Below are 12,986 nucleotides of genomic sequence, written 5' to 3' on the forward strand. Positions count from 1 at the left end.
CTTAGCTGGGGCCATAGAGCTGCTTGCCAGCAGAGTCAGCCTGCACACACATCAGGGAAGGCAGGAAAGAGAGTGGGATTGAAGGAGCAGATCCTAGAGAAAGGAGGGAGGGGTGTCCTGTCCCTGGTCATAGAGCCTGGTCCATGGTGAGTGCTCTCACAGCGCTCTTGTCTTGCCTTTAGGTTATGGGAGAGCTGAAAGCACAGGTAGTGACCAACAACAGAGCTGAGGGCAGATTTCATCCCCTGGGGGCTTTGCTGTTGGATGGAGCCAAACGTCAGCAGGAAGGGCTGGGAGATTGCTGAACCCTCAGATCTCACACAGCCTGCAGATCCCTCACTGGCACTGCTCTAGGGACCACAGCCCAGTGCATGCCCCTACCCTGCACCCTCATCACCTCTATGAGAACAGGAGGGTCCCTTCTGTGCCAGGCTGATCCAGCTACAATTCCATGCATTGAAAATTCCTTGATGAAAAAGGAAAATTACTGCAAGGAATTAGCTTAACATTGCTTCCAGCAATATGGAATCCATTGCAAGTTTCCAGCATTACCAGATGTGGCTTTATTACAAAGACAGGTAGCACCTGTGTAATAAAGGTCTCCCATTCATTTGTGGCTGAAAAGCTGGCACTTTAATTCCAGGGGAATTAAATGGAATGAATTCAGTGGGTCCTAGTGTACAGATTTACTGTGCTAAACTGAAGCAAAGTGATGTAATGATGGAACATCTGGCTGACTGCCTGCCAGAAATGCCAATATAGTACTTTTTCAAACCCACCCTCTGTGGTTTGCCTTTTGTGGGCTGTTCAAAGGTGGATTTGAAGTAATTCTAGACTTTCCATCGACTCTCATGGGCTTTAGATTGAGCTCTGAGCAAAGCCAGAAGGAAGAATTATCCTGTATTTCCACTTTGTAAAACTGGAAGGCTTTGACAGCAATGTGCCATAGTGGGCACTGTGGTAAGGTATATCTTTGTTCTGTTTACAGCCCCAGGCTTACCAACAGTAAGGCAAGAAAATATTTCAATGGACACTCCTTTTTTTAGGCAAACATTTGTTTGTAAGGATATTGGATGTGTTAGCTTGTGAACAGGCTCTTGTGTCATGAGCCTCATGGCCACCACAGCTCTGCTTTTCCATTGTCTTGCTCGCTGTGTAAGTGGCTGTAAAATGCTTCCCCTCTCCATTTGCAGTATTTTTATATCTTCTCTGCAGTTCCTGAGCCTGCTTCCTACTTACTTTTGTAAATCATCCATTGTATTTTAGAAATGAACAGACAGGGACAAGTGGAGCAGGACTAAACCGTGAGCTGTGTGATGAAAAGCAGAGACTGGTAGAATAATTAAAATAGACTGGTCTACTAGAGATTGAAGCACCTTCCCAAGCCTTTACCTTATATCATAGCAAATGTCATTGCTCACTTAACTTCAGGCTTGAAGCATTGATATCTCCTTATTTCTGCTGAAAAGTGTTACTGTAGATTTGAGAATCTCCTCTTGAATGCCATGTCCCTTCCCACAGTGCTTTATGCCTGTGTTTGCACAAGGCACTCCACTTTCCTGGCCTAAACCTGTCTCATGTTCAGGAGAGAATATTGTCTTATCCAAGACTGTCTTTTCTTAAACTCACCACACGCTAATCTGGATTTTTGCAGCAATTCCACCTCCAACAAACCTGAAGTTTACTCAGGTAACTCCCACCAGTCTCACCATCAACTGGAATGCACCAAATGTTCGCCTCACTGGTTACAGAGTCAGAGTGAACCCCAAAGAAAAGACTGGTCCTATGAAAGAAATCAACCTTTCTCCAGACAGCACATCTGCAGTTGTGTCTGGCTTGATGGTAACTTTTTTCTTTGTATTGTGGGAAGGAGATGTTGGAAGCAATTTCAGATTCCTGGGTCAGGAACTTCAGTTGGAGTAGATCATTACAGCTCCTGAGGGTCTGGCTCTGAAGCTGATGGCAAGTCAGACTGCAGCTACTCAGTACAGAAGTTTTTTAAAAGCCAAGTAATTGGCCAGCTGAATCTGCATTCTACCCCCTTCCTCATCTAGTACAGAGTGGATGCCTAATCAAATGCAAATTATCAGGTTCACAATCAAAAGTAACCCAGCACAATGCTTTTACTCATCTTTCACAAAAGAGGTCAGATAAAGTGATGCAACGTGGAGATTTCAAGCTGTGATATGGGAGCTCTGGCAGTCTATTCCCTATTTTTAAGACATCTGCAAAATATAAGTTAAAAATGCAAGTCTTTTGTGAGTAGGCTTAAATTTGCTATATAGCCATCTTCTCCACTGGAAACATTTCAGGAGTTCCTGAACTGGAGAAGGCTGAAAATCACTGCTTTTATGGTTCCTGCAATCTTAAAAAGATACTGATCTGTTTTTAAGGAGTTTTATGAATCATTTTCAGAAATGAGCCTTTAAAAACATTCTAATCTAAGTGGACCCATGGTCTGATGCAGGCAAGGACAAAAACCCCCATGCTGTTACTTCCACAGTTCTCTTTTATTCATATTATTTTATTCCTTATCATAGCAAATGGCATCCATTAACTGGGAAAAATAGGAGGGAAATTAGAGTTTTTCTGAAGAATCAGCTTTGAAGCACAGTTTCTAAAATGAGGGGTGATAAATAAGCTTCTTCCAGGATTTCTTGTGCTCCTGAGTGTGCACATGTGCACTGCTTGTCAGGGTCCATGTCTGCTGTTTTATTACAGCTGGAAATAATTAGAATTATCCCATCAGTCCTTCCCTGATTTATTTTAAGGCTTCCTATTTCAGTAAGTGGTGACTGAGAAACGTGGCTCCACCAAACACTGACTGAGGGCAGGAGTATTTCCCCCTGTGCCTTCTCGTAACATGGTGTAACTCTGTCCATTCTAGGTAGCAACCAAGTATGAAGTGAGTGTGTATGCCCTGAAGGACTCCCTGACCAGCAGACCAGCCCAGGGGGTGGTCACCACCCTTGAAAGTAAGTGGTGGGCCCTCCCCAAATGACCACTTTAGTGCTGTGTGGGTGCAGAGGCTGGGAGCCTGCTCCAGGTCCAAAGTGGGGCTCTATCCAAAGCTCCATCCCGGGCTTCACCAACACTTGGCTGATGATTCCCAGTCCCCACTGTACTGACAGGACCCCTTTTCCTTGTGGTGCAGATGTGAGTCCCCCTCGCAGGCCCCGGGTGACAGATGTCACCGAGACAACCATCACCATTACCTGGAGAACCAAGACTGAGACCATCACTGGCTTCCTTGTGGAAGCCATTCCTGCGGGTGGCCAGAACCCCATTCAGAGGACCATCAGCCCTGAACTCAGGAGTTACACTATCACTGGTAAGTGAGGGCTTCTGCAGCTGCAGGCTCATAGCAGAAAGTACACTTTTGGGACTTGAATATCCTTGATGAGAAATACTGTAGGAACAAAAGGTGGGAAAGACATCTGAGGTATCAAGACTAGGCTCCAAGAAGAGGTTATTGAAAGACATTCTGATGGCCATCTTAGGTGGCTTCCTCTCCTTAGCTAACATCTGTGTTTCAACTTCATTTTAGGCTTGCAGCCTGGCACTGACTACAAGATCTACCTGTACACTCTGAATGAGAATGCACGCAGCTCCCCAGTGGTACTGGATGCCTCCACTGGTAATGATCTTGTCTGACCTTTCTGCTCTTCTGAGTAATCACATGTGGTAGTTAGGAGTTGTCTATATCTGATCACATTTAATATTCCCTGTGACTTAGAGCAATGGTTTTACTCCCAAGTTTGAGAAGGGTGTCAAGCATGTGTAGCTCGGGTGAAGCTGGTCTTTTCTGTATTTGACCTGTTTTCTTTTGTTTCCACCCAGCTATCGATGCTCCTTCTAACCTGCGCTTCCTTACAACCACAAGCAACTCCCTGCTGGCCACCTGGCAGCCTCCTCGAGCCAAAATCACTGGCTACATCATCAGATATGAGAAACCTGGCTCACCAGTCAAGGAGATCGTGCCTCGCCCCCGGCCCGGCACCACCGAGGCTACCATTACTGGTGACTGTTTTGTCTGGGAGCTCTTCACCTGAAACTCTTGAATTGAAAGAGAGAGGGAGGGGGAAAGCCTAATTATAAAATGTGTTGATGATTAGCTAGTAGACAGAGAAAGTTGTGTTCCTTTATTGTGGTTTCCAGTACTAGAGAGTGGTCCTAGAAGCACACCTGTCCTATAAACACATTCCAATGCACTGGTCAGAACAACCACCACATTTGAACAGATCAGTGTTTGCTTCCACTGTCACCACAATCATTGTCCTTTCAAGGAAAAAAGCCCATGATTCTGGCACCCCACCAGTCACACGTGCTGAAGATCCCTTAAGTTTGAGTCTGTGATCCCAGCTGACGTGATCAGATTGCAGACTTGCTCTGAGGAGCAGGAGGCTGAACTCTCTGCACTGTCCTGAAAACCTCAGATCTGGAATGCACATACCTGATACTGTAGCCATACCTCTCACTCGGCCTTAGATCTCACACATAATCATAAAAGAAAAGCAACTCATAAGTCTAAAATTGTTTTATGTCCTCCCTCCCTGCCTAGGTTTGGAACCTGGCACTGAATACATCATCTACATCATTGCTGTGAAGAACAGTCAAAAGAGTGAACCACTGGTTGGCAGAAAAAGGACAGGTAAAACAAAGCTCTGGATTGTTCTGTGCCAACAGGAGATGTCTTCCAGTTGGGGAGACATTGAAGGACACTTGTGGAGGACTGAAATAATAGTGTTTTTAAAAATATCCTGTTCACACCACTCAGCCACACCTTTTCTTTGAGTCAAATAGGCTTTGTAAGGAGATTTTCCTTTCTAAGGATGCAGGAGGTACACTTCTAAATTTATATTAATCACATTTATCTGTGTTTGAACACTAGGAACAAAACAGTGTGCTTGGTGCTGGATTCTTGCTTGGGTACCTAATTGATAATTAAATCAGGGTTAACATTACTGTCTAAACTTGATGGCATCAAATGCAGAATCCATTCAATTTGTTCCTGTTGCATTTCTCTTACTTTGCAACTTTCACAGTACAAGATTGAGATACCTATAGCAAGCAAAATACCAGCTGGGCATGCAAATACGATCAAGGAGCAAGTTTCTTCCTGCTCCCCAGTGATTCCTCTTAAAATGATCATCTGCAGCTATCTCTTGTAATCATTTCTTCTCAATTTGAGCAGTGGTGGTGGCATCTTTGGGTTGCAGTGTTTGGAAGTGTTGCTCAGCTGTATGAAAATTTTATGCTAACACACTTCTTATGCCTATGTGTGAAAGAGGGAGATAGAAATTACCTTTACAATCACAACAAGGTCATAAAAAGTGTGTTGTGTCTTGGGATAATTACTAATATTTGATGCTTGGAGTGGGGTAATACAGCTGTTTCATTTGCCATTGTTCCTTTGCCATGCTTTGCTTGATGGCTTCTAACCTTTCTTTGGCCAGATGAGCTCCCCACGCTGATTAGCAGACCACACCCCAACCAGCCCGACATCCTGGACGTGCCTTCCATTGATGAGGGGACCCCTTACCTCACGAACAATAGGTATGACAATGGCAACGGTATCCAACTTCCAGGCTCCTCAGGGCACCCTCAGACAGTAGGACACCAGGGGCAGCAAGTCTTCTTCGAGGAGCACGGCTACAGGCGGCCTGGACCCACCACAGCCACTCCCCTCAGGCCGGGATCCAGGCGGCCGCTGCCCAGCGTGGATGAAGCCATCGAGATCCCGGGGTACCAGGTGCCCATCATCGTGGAGCCCTCGTACCCGCACTCCCGCGGGCCGCGGCGCAACGACACCACAGGGCAAGAAGCCCTTTCTCAGACCACCATCTCCTGGAGGCCGCTGCTGGAGAGCTCTGAGTACATCATCTCCTGCCAGCCCGTCAGCCAGGACGAGGACACTCTGCAGGTAATGGGGCTGTCTCAGCAGAGGGACAGTGTAGCCTCACCTGGGGCAGCCCCCAGTCCCTCTGCTGTGCTAAGGAAGGTGGCAGGAATCAACCTAAAGAGTGTGTTTAACACATAGCTGAGACCAGGATGGATAACAGCCTCCCTCCTCTCCTTTATGGAAAAGACTTCTGGATGAAACTGCAAAACCAGAAGGCTTTGAAATGCTGTCAGCAGTGACACTTCACCAGGGCAGGGGACAGTAAGCCAAGTGGGAGTTTCAAAGATTGAGGTGCTGCTTGTCCAAGCTAAAATACTCCTCCTATGTTTCCTGTGGTTTCCCTGAAATGGCAGAACTAACCCTCATGATCCATAGTGCAGAGTGGCCAAGTTTAACTTGGTATTGTTTGAAGTTCTCAGAATATCTAAGGGGAGTGGTCTGGCTCCATCATGGTACAGAGCATAGGGGTCATCCTAAACACCTTGTCTTTCCTATGAGAGCAGTAACACCTAAAGGGTATTCCCTCCTCCCTTTCTGGTGACCTGGCATTGTCTCTTGTTGCAGTTCAGGGTTCCTGGCACTTCCTCCAGTGCCACACTCAAGGGTCTTACAAGAGGGGCCACCTACAACATCATAGTGGAAGCCCTGAAGGATCACCGGAGGCAGAAGGTGCTGGAGGAGGTGGTCACAGTTGGCAACACTGGTAAGGACCAATCTTAGGAGTCTGGCTGAATCTGTGCAGCCCCTGCCTCATTCCCTGTACTCCAGGTAACCTACCTGGTGCCCAAGCTTGACAATGGTTCAGAAAGGAAACTTCTCCTGACAAGGACAGTTCATAGCAGGACCCTGGGACAAGTGATTTGTGAGGTCCTCTGGTTTTGGATAACTGACACACACTGATGGTGGGATGAGAGCTATCCTGAGCTGCTGTGTAAGCACAGAGGATGTGCTTTGAGGCTCCAGGCACACCCCAAGGCCCCAAGAGAGATCTGGTACTTGCTGTGCTTAAAGGGAGTCAGAGTCACTGGTGTCTCATATCTGTCATAGACTGGACCATCAGCTCTTACCTTGATCATCACACACTGAACTCGTGGTTGTGAAGCCACCCACCTGCCAGCCAAGGCACACACCTAAGGTGTCAAATCACTCTGCCCAACAACAGGGTCTGCTCTCCTTCTCCCAGCCCCCTGCCATGAGATAGAACCTGCAGCACCCCAAAAAAGGGCACATCATGCAGCTACCAACCCCCTGCTGTTCTCTCAGCATCTTACAGCAAATTTTCTCCTAAAAACAGGCAGAGTCAGAGTGTTGCTCACCAGCAGCAAATGCAAAAACTCACACTTGCTTGAAACTTGGCAAATCAAAACGAAAATAGCCTTCATGTCAGTTTTTTTATCATTCAACTGCTTGGACACATGCAGATGGAAAATAAATCACAGGGAGCTGGGTTGCTGACAGAACCATCAAGTATATGCCCATGGGGTAGTTCCATTACTGCCAGGATATTGCAAGAAGAAGAAAGTGTGTATTCACTGAAAATCATTCTGTCTTTCAGCAGTTCCCATGCTGTGTGTGATGCCTGTTTCTTCTCTTTTTGTTCCAGTGTCTGAAGGACTAAACCAGCCAGCTGACGACACCTGCTTTGATACTTACACTGGCTCCTTCTATTCCATTGGCGAGGAATGGGAGCGCTTATCTGAAACTGGCTTTAAGCTCTGGTGCCAGTGTTTAGGCTTTGGCAGTGGCCATTTCAGATGTGACTCTTCTAGTGAGTAGCTTGCTGTTAACCATCCCCATCCCCACTCTCCCCCAGCACCAGTGCCATGTTTGACAGAACCAGCCTCATCCAAACATGATGCAAATGAAAGCAGGATCTGAAGTCGTTAAACCAAAGCAGTGTTTTGCATCATGAGAAGTGATGGAAAACTTTGGTTACCTCTGAGCTGTGCAGCTAATCTAGAATTGCCATCAGCAACAATCAATATTGTATTGATAAGTGATGTTTTTACCTTGCCAGACATGTCTGGGTAATATGGGGAAGTGTGGATTTCAGTGGGTTTTACAGCCAGTGCTAGTATTACAATAAATCTGGCTTGCATTGCAGGCAGCCTTTGCAAAGCAGCTTGCAAAACCAGTTTTCTAATTTTCTAACACTTCTGCCCAGGGCATTAAGTTTTATTCTTTGCAGAACTGTGGTTTACATGGAAGAATATCCTATTTGATGTCAGGGAATGGAACAAACGTCTGTGATTGAGCAGTTTAACACAACACATACCCAGCTAATTAAAATTAGGCTTGTAAATTGTGGGATAAGCTCAGCAAAGAGATTATTTCTGCAATTTCCATAGACTCAGAGGAGTCTATGCAAAGACACTTAATTTTACAGGAAAAGACACTTATTTTACAGGATTAATATTTATATTTCATTATTTGATACACATGGCTTACCCATTGTGTCTTGCAAGATTGTGGTGAAGTTTATACTGGGTATTTGTTCAAAAAAAGAGCATTTAAAATACTTTTCTCTCCTTTCCTGCCCCACATCTATTAAATTCCTTTTCATTTCTTTTCCTCTCCTATGAACCAAACCTCCTCTCCCCATTCTTTGTCACATCCTACTTTTTTCCCAACAGCCTCTACACATTTCCCAGTGCTGGAACAGCCTTCAGCAGTTACAAACTGCAGGAGCTGAACCCATTTCCTCCTTGGGACTTAGATGAGCTGAAAAGATTCTTTCTCCTGCCCTTCCTGAGACAATGCCAAGCTATTTTCCTCCTGCTGCATGTGGTATAACTACTGATTCTTGTTCCTCTGCCTTCTCCAGAGTGGTGCCACGACAATGGAGTTAACTACAAGATTGGGGAGAAGTGGGACAGGCAAGGGGAGAATGGCCAGATGATGAGCTGCACCTGCCTTGGGAATGGAAAAGGAGAATTCAAGTGTGAACCTCGTAAGTGTCTTTCTGCTGGTTAGTCTGGGCTCTCATTCAGGAAATCTCAGCATCTCAACTCTGTCCTGCCAGGGGGACAAGCAAAGTACCAGTGTATCAGTGTGTCTGATTCAGGCTGAACTGTGACAGCTTCGGTCTGTTCTCACAAGAGCTGAAGGCATAAATCTCACATTCCTGAGCTTGAAAAGAAGAAAACCTTTTGTTAGCTCAGGTCACAGCATACTGAGCACTTGTCTTCCTCTGGCCCTGGAGCTGCACACCAGGGACATGTCACTGCACTCAGATGGGTGGATTACCCCAGCTGAACTTTCCTGCAGGGCCTGTCACTCCAGCTCCTCTGGCCTTCACTCTGTGGCTTAAACTTCATTGTTGTTGTCAGGAAAATACCCTCCTGTTGTAGGTTTGAGCTGTGAACATGACTGATGTTCCCCTGCCAGTCAGGGAGCCTCTGGTCAGACAAGGGGAGCATGCTTGCCCAGGGGCTCCCCTTCTGATCACCAGGCTGCTTTGAGCATATTTAAAGCTAAGCCCAGGCCCTGCAGCTGAGCTCTGCCTGTTCCTCCACAGATGAGACCACATGCTATGACGATGGGAAGATGTACCACGTTGGGGAGCAGTGGCAGAAGGAGTACTTTGGGGCCATCTGCTCCTGCACTTGTTACGGAGGACAGCAGGTGAGCAGGAGGGATGTGTTATGTTGGACACAGGGAGGGGACAGGGGTGGCTGTGCTTGGCTGCACTTCAAAGACTGCTGGGTTTCAGGTCATGGAAAGGGCCAGAAAGGGCCCATATAAGAAGAAAAGTAAGGAGGAGAGCTGAAGTACTTGCATCGGTGCCTGTGTGGTGTAACACAGGAGCAGCCTTAGTGGTGGTGGTGGCTCTATAGCCACACATATGAATGTTCATGAATTAATGGCTTGAAGATGAAGGAGGGTAGATTTACATGGGATATTAGGAAGGAATTCTTCCCTGTGGGGGTGGTGAGGCCCTGCCACAGGCTGCCCAGAGAAGCTGTGGCTGCCCCATCCCTGGGAGTGTCCAAGGCCAGGTTGGATGGGGCTTGGAGCAACCTGGGACAGTGGAAGGTGTCCCTACCCGTGGCAGGGGAGTGGAATGGGATGGGCTTTAGGGTCCCTTCCAACCCAAACCAGTGTGGGATTCCGTGAGCCCTGGCAGCTCCTTGGCAGTGGCACCGACGTGCCCATTCTGTCCCCACAGGGCTGGCGCTGTGACAACTGCCGCAGGCCCAGCGTGGAGGTGGCCCCCGAAGGCTCTGCTGGCCACACCTACACACAGTTCACACAGAGGTACCACCAGGCCACCAACACCGTGAGTAGAACTTTCCTTGTCTGCCCTGTCCTGGTGTGATTCTGGCACAGGTGGTGGGGTCGCTGTAGGGCTCGAGGGCGAGAGCAGCATGTGGGTTCGTGCTCCCCCAGCAGTGCATGATGGCCCCCAGTGCACACACACACTGCTTGAGCTCACCCCACACACACAGTCCCACAGTGCCTCAGTCCCAGCAGGGCCTCATTGCATGCTCCGAGGCCACAGTGCATGGAGTGATTTCCAGCTGTGTGCTTTGTGCTGGGAAACAGCCCCATGAGCTGCCAACAGCTCCCAGCACAAACCACACCCAGGACAGAGCTCTAACTGATTTCCTTCCCTCCTGACAGAACGTCAACTGCCCCATTGAGTGTTTCATGCCCCTAGATGTACAGGCAGACACACAACATCCACGGGGAAAGTAACATCAAGCAAGACTTCTTGCGGCCATGGCAACAGACAAACCAAAGTATAAATCCCTATGTGCCACGATTACCATCCAAACTGGAGTGATGCTAGCAAAACTGCATCTAGTGAGAATGGCCCCTGCTCTGGAGCCATTTTCCCAGCTTAAGCTCAACTCACAGCTTCTCCAAGCGCCACTCTTGGAGTGTTTCAGACTTTTCTCATGATTGACAGCGATTGTCTTGGTTTTGCTCAAAGTGTTGAAATCCAGTCAATATTTTCAAATTTAAAGGGGGCAAAAAAAAAAGGGGAGGAGGGGGAGATGTGGTAAATCACAAATTTGGTGGGGGATCAAAATACTGAAGGGGAGGGAGGGTGTACAAATTCAAGATTCCTGTGCTATGCAAGAACATTTGAGTACAACATTACTGAGGTTTAGGGATAGGAAAGTCCACCAAACACTTCTGCTTTCACATAAGCGTGCAGCCAGCAATAAGATAGGAACAGCAAATCCAATCACTGTGATATTTAAAATATGCACAGTCCTAATTCTTTCTTGATGATCCTAGTATTTTTCTAGCTGTATCTTTATATCTCATACTGTTATTTATCAGTTTTGTTCCCCTGACCTTCAAGTGTTTTTATATGGGAATAAAATGTATGGAAGACACTTAGTATGCAGTTGACAAAGAGGAATTTGGTGTAATTATGATCAGTGATTATTTTTATACTGTAAGTGCCAAAGCTTTACTACTGTGGAAAAGAAAAAAAACCAACTCTTTTAATAAAAAGATTTACAAACCAGACATACAGTTTAAGTGATTCTCTTTGCTGCCGTGGAATTTAGGATGAAGATGATTATTCTGAGCTGCATTATTCTGAGCTGGATAATTCTGAGCGGGATGATTCAGAGCTGGAGTAACATTGCCTTGACACGAGATGGAACAAACATCCCCGAGAAGAGTGAAGTAAACCTCGAGAGAATATTGGTAGAGCAGTTTGTTAATTAAAGGCTTCCTGCTGCACCCCTGGCCCTATAGAGCACAGACAGGGGGTAGGTATGGCACGGGCAGGAGGCACAGGCTTGCTTTGGGGCAACAGGGGAAGGGAGGGAAAGGCAAACAGCCCCTGCTTTTGCTGATGAACTGAGCTAGGGATGGTTCCATACCTAGAATTAAATAAGCTTTCAGAATTAAATAAGCTTTCAGTGGCACAGGTGCCAGAATTAGCGAGACTACCCAAACCTGTGAAGTTGAATGTGTTCAAAGATTCAGAACCCAGCAGGAGCTGGCACCAACTGGGTCTAAGCCTGGGTGTTCTTGTCTCCTGTGCTTCTACCTCATGGTGGGGAGGGAGGTAAAAAAAATGCTCCTCACAGCCCTTTTGCAAACAAAGCCAGTCTTGATTAGAGTGAACCAAGCCAGCAGTGAGTCCCTTTGCTTGCGCTGCCATGACCTGTACAGCCTTCGCAAACGCAGAACAGGACAGGTCCTGTCAGGATTGCTCAGCCCCCTCCCCTGGCTACACATGCACTGTACTGCTCCAGTCCCTGGGATTCTCTGGATCCAATAAAGCATCACATGAAAACATGGTTTGGCTTCTTGACATGTGGCAGTTGCTGTCAGGGATTGCTATCTAGAGAGCACCCAAAACCTCTGCAAAGAGTGGGGTGGTTACAGCAGCAGTCAGTTCTACCCCCCCAGTGTTCAAAAGCCAAACAAGTCCCTGAAAAAACCTGAGAACTGGAACTAGCCTAGACAGAGACACTGAGTAATTTCCCATTAAACTAGATTGGTTTTCCCAAGTGAGGGCTACATATTTTGGACCAGAGAACAACTCTGCAACAATCCTTTCATGGTAAATAATTCACTTTGCTGATACACAGAAGAGGAGTCATAGCCCCCCTCCTCTCCTCTGTCACATCACTTGTACCAGCTCCCTTCCCCACAGGGAGCATTTCAAGATAAAATCACTTGAACAGCACATTTTCCCAAGGTCCCTGTAGAGAGGATTGTCCATGCCTTAAAGCACAGGGTGCTCACAGCAATGCCAAACCCTGCAGAATTTAAGCCCTTAGCAGTTCTCCAGAAGAGGAGGCACATCTCCACAGGATTTGTCTGCTCAGCTTTGGTAGGGCCCAGGACCAACCAGAGTCAGGGCTCTCTGCTCCAGGGTCAAGTCCCCTGGTGGCTGGAGAAACAAGTCCTCTGTTAGTGCTTGCCAAGGCCCAGAATGCTTCCTCCCTGCTCTCCGTTCACTTCCACGCTTTGGGAGCTCTTGTGCTGCCAGCACAGGGCCTGCCAGTGATGGTGCAAATCCCAGCCTGGCAGCAGCTGCTCCTCGGAACACATCAGCTGCAGGGACATTCCCTTTCCTCTGGGACACAGACACCAAGCAGAGCTCACA

At 47.2% G+C, this 12,986-nt stretch overlaps 1 protein-coding gene across 6 annotated transcripts in view; it reads left to right on the forward strand.

The window, feature by feature from the left end:
• The window catches only part of FN1 (fibronectin 1), a 51,998-nt gene extending 39,827 nt beyond the window's left edge, over positions 1-12,171 (forward strand). For 4 of the 6 annotated variants that reach the window (XM_069021754.1, XM_069021757.1, XM_069021759.1 and 1 more), the window contains 13 exons: positions 1,655-1,842; positions 2,888-2,975; positions 3,155-3,331; positions 3,548-3,637; positions 3,841-4,020; positions 4,562-4,651; positions 5,457-5,923; positions 6,467-6,605; positions 7,506-7,670; positions 8,727-8,852; positions 9,420-9,526; positions 10,071-10,181; positions 10,526-11,386. In XM_069021754.1, the coding sequence (XP_068877855.1) occupies positions 1,655-1,842; positions 2,888-2,975; positions 3,155-3,331; positions 3,548-3,637; positions 3,841-4,020; positions 4,562-4,651; positions 5,457-5,923; positions 6,467-6,605; positions 7,506-7,670; positions 8,727-8,852; positions 9,420-9,526; positions 10,071-10,181; positions 10,526-10,600 (2,003 nt within the window). In that variant the 3' untranslated portion in view covers positions 10,601-11,386. Of the gene's footprint in view, positions 1-1,654; positions 1,843-2,887; positions 2,976-3,154; positions 3,332-3,547; positions 3,638-3,840; positions 4,021-4,561; positions 4,652-5,456; positions 5,924-6,466; positions 6,606-7,505; positions 7,671-8,726; positions 8,853-9,419; positions 9,527-10,070; positions 10,182-10,525; positions 11,387-11,427 lie in introns of those variants that run through there. The other 2 variants (XM_069021755.1, XM_069021756.1) reach the window with 2 other exon arrangements.
• Positions 12,172-12,986: the final 815 nt, after the last annotated feature.

The sequence above is a fragment of the Aphelocoma coerulescens genome, chromosome 7 (genome assembly GCF_041296385.1).
Source record: "Aphelocoma coerulescens isolate FSJ_1873_10779 chromosome 7, UR_Acoe_1.0, whole genome shotgun sequence".
Taxonomy (NCBI): Eukaryota; Metazoa; Chordata; class Aves; order Passeriformes; family Corvidae; genus Aphelocoma; species Aphelocoma coerulescens.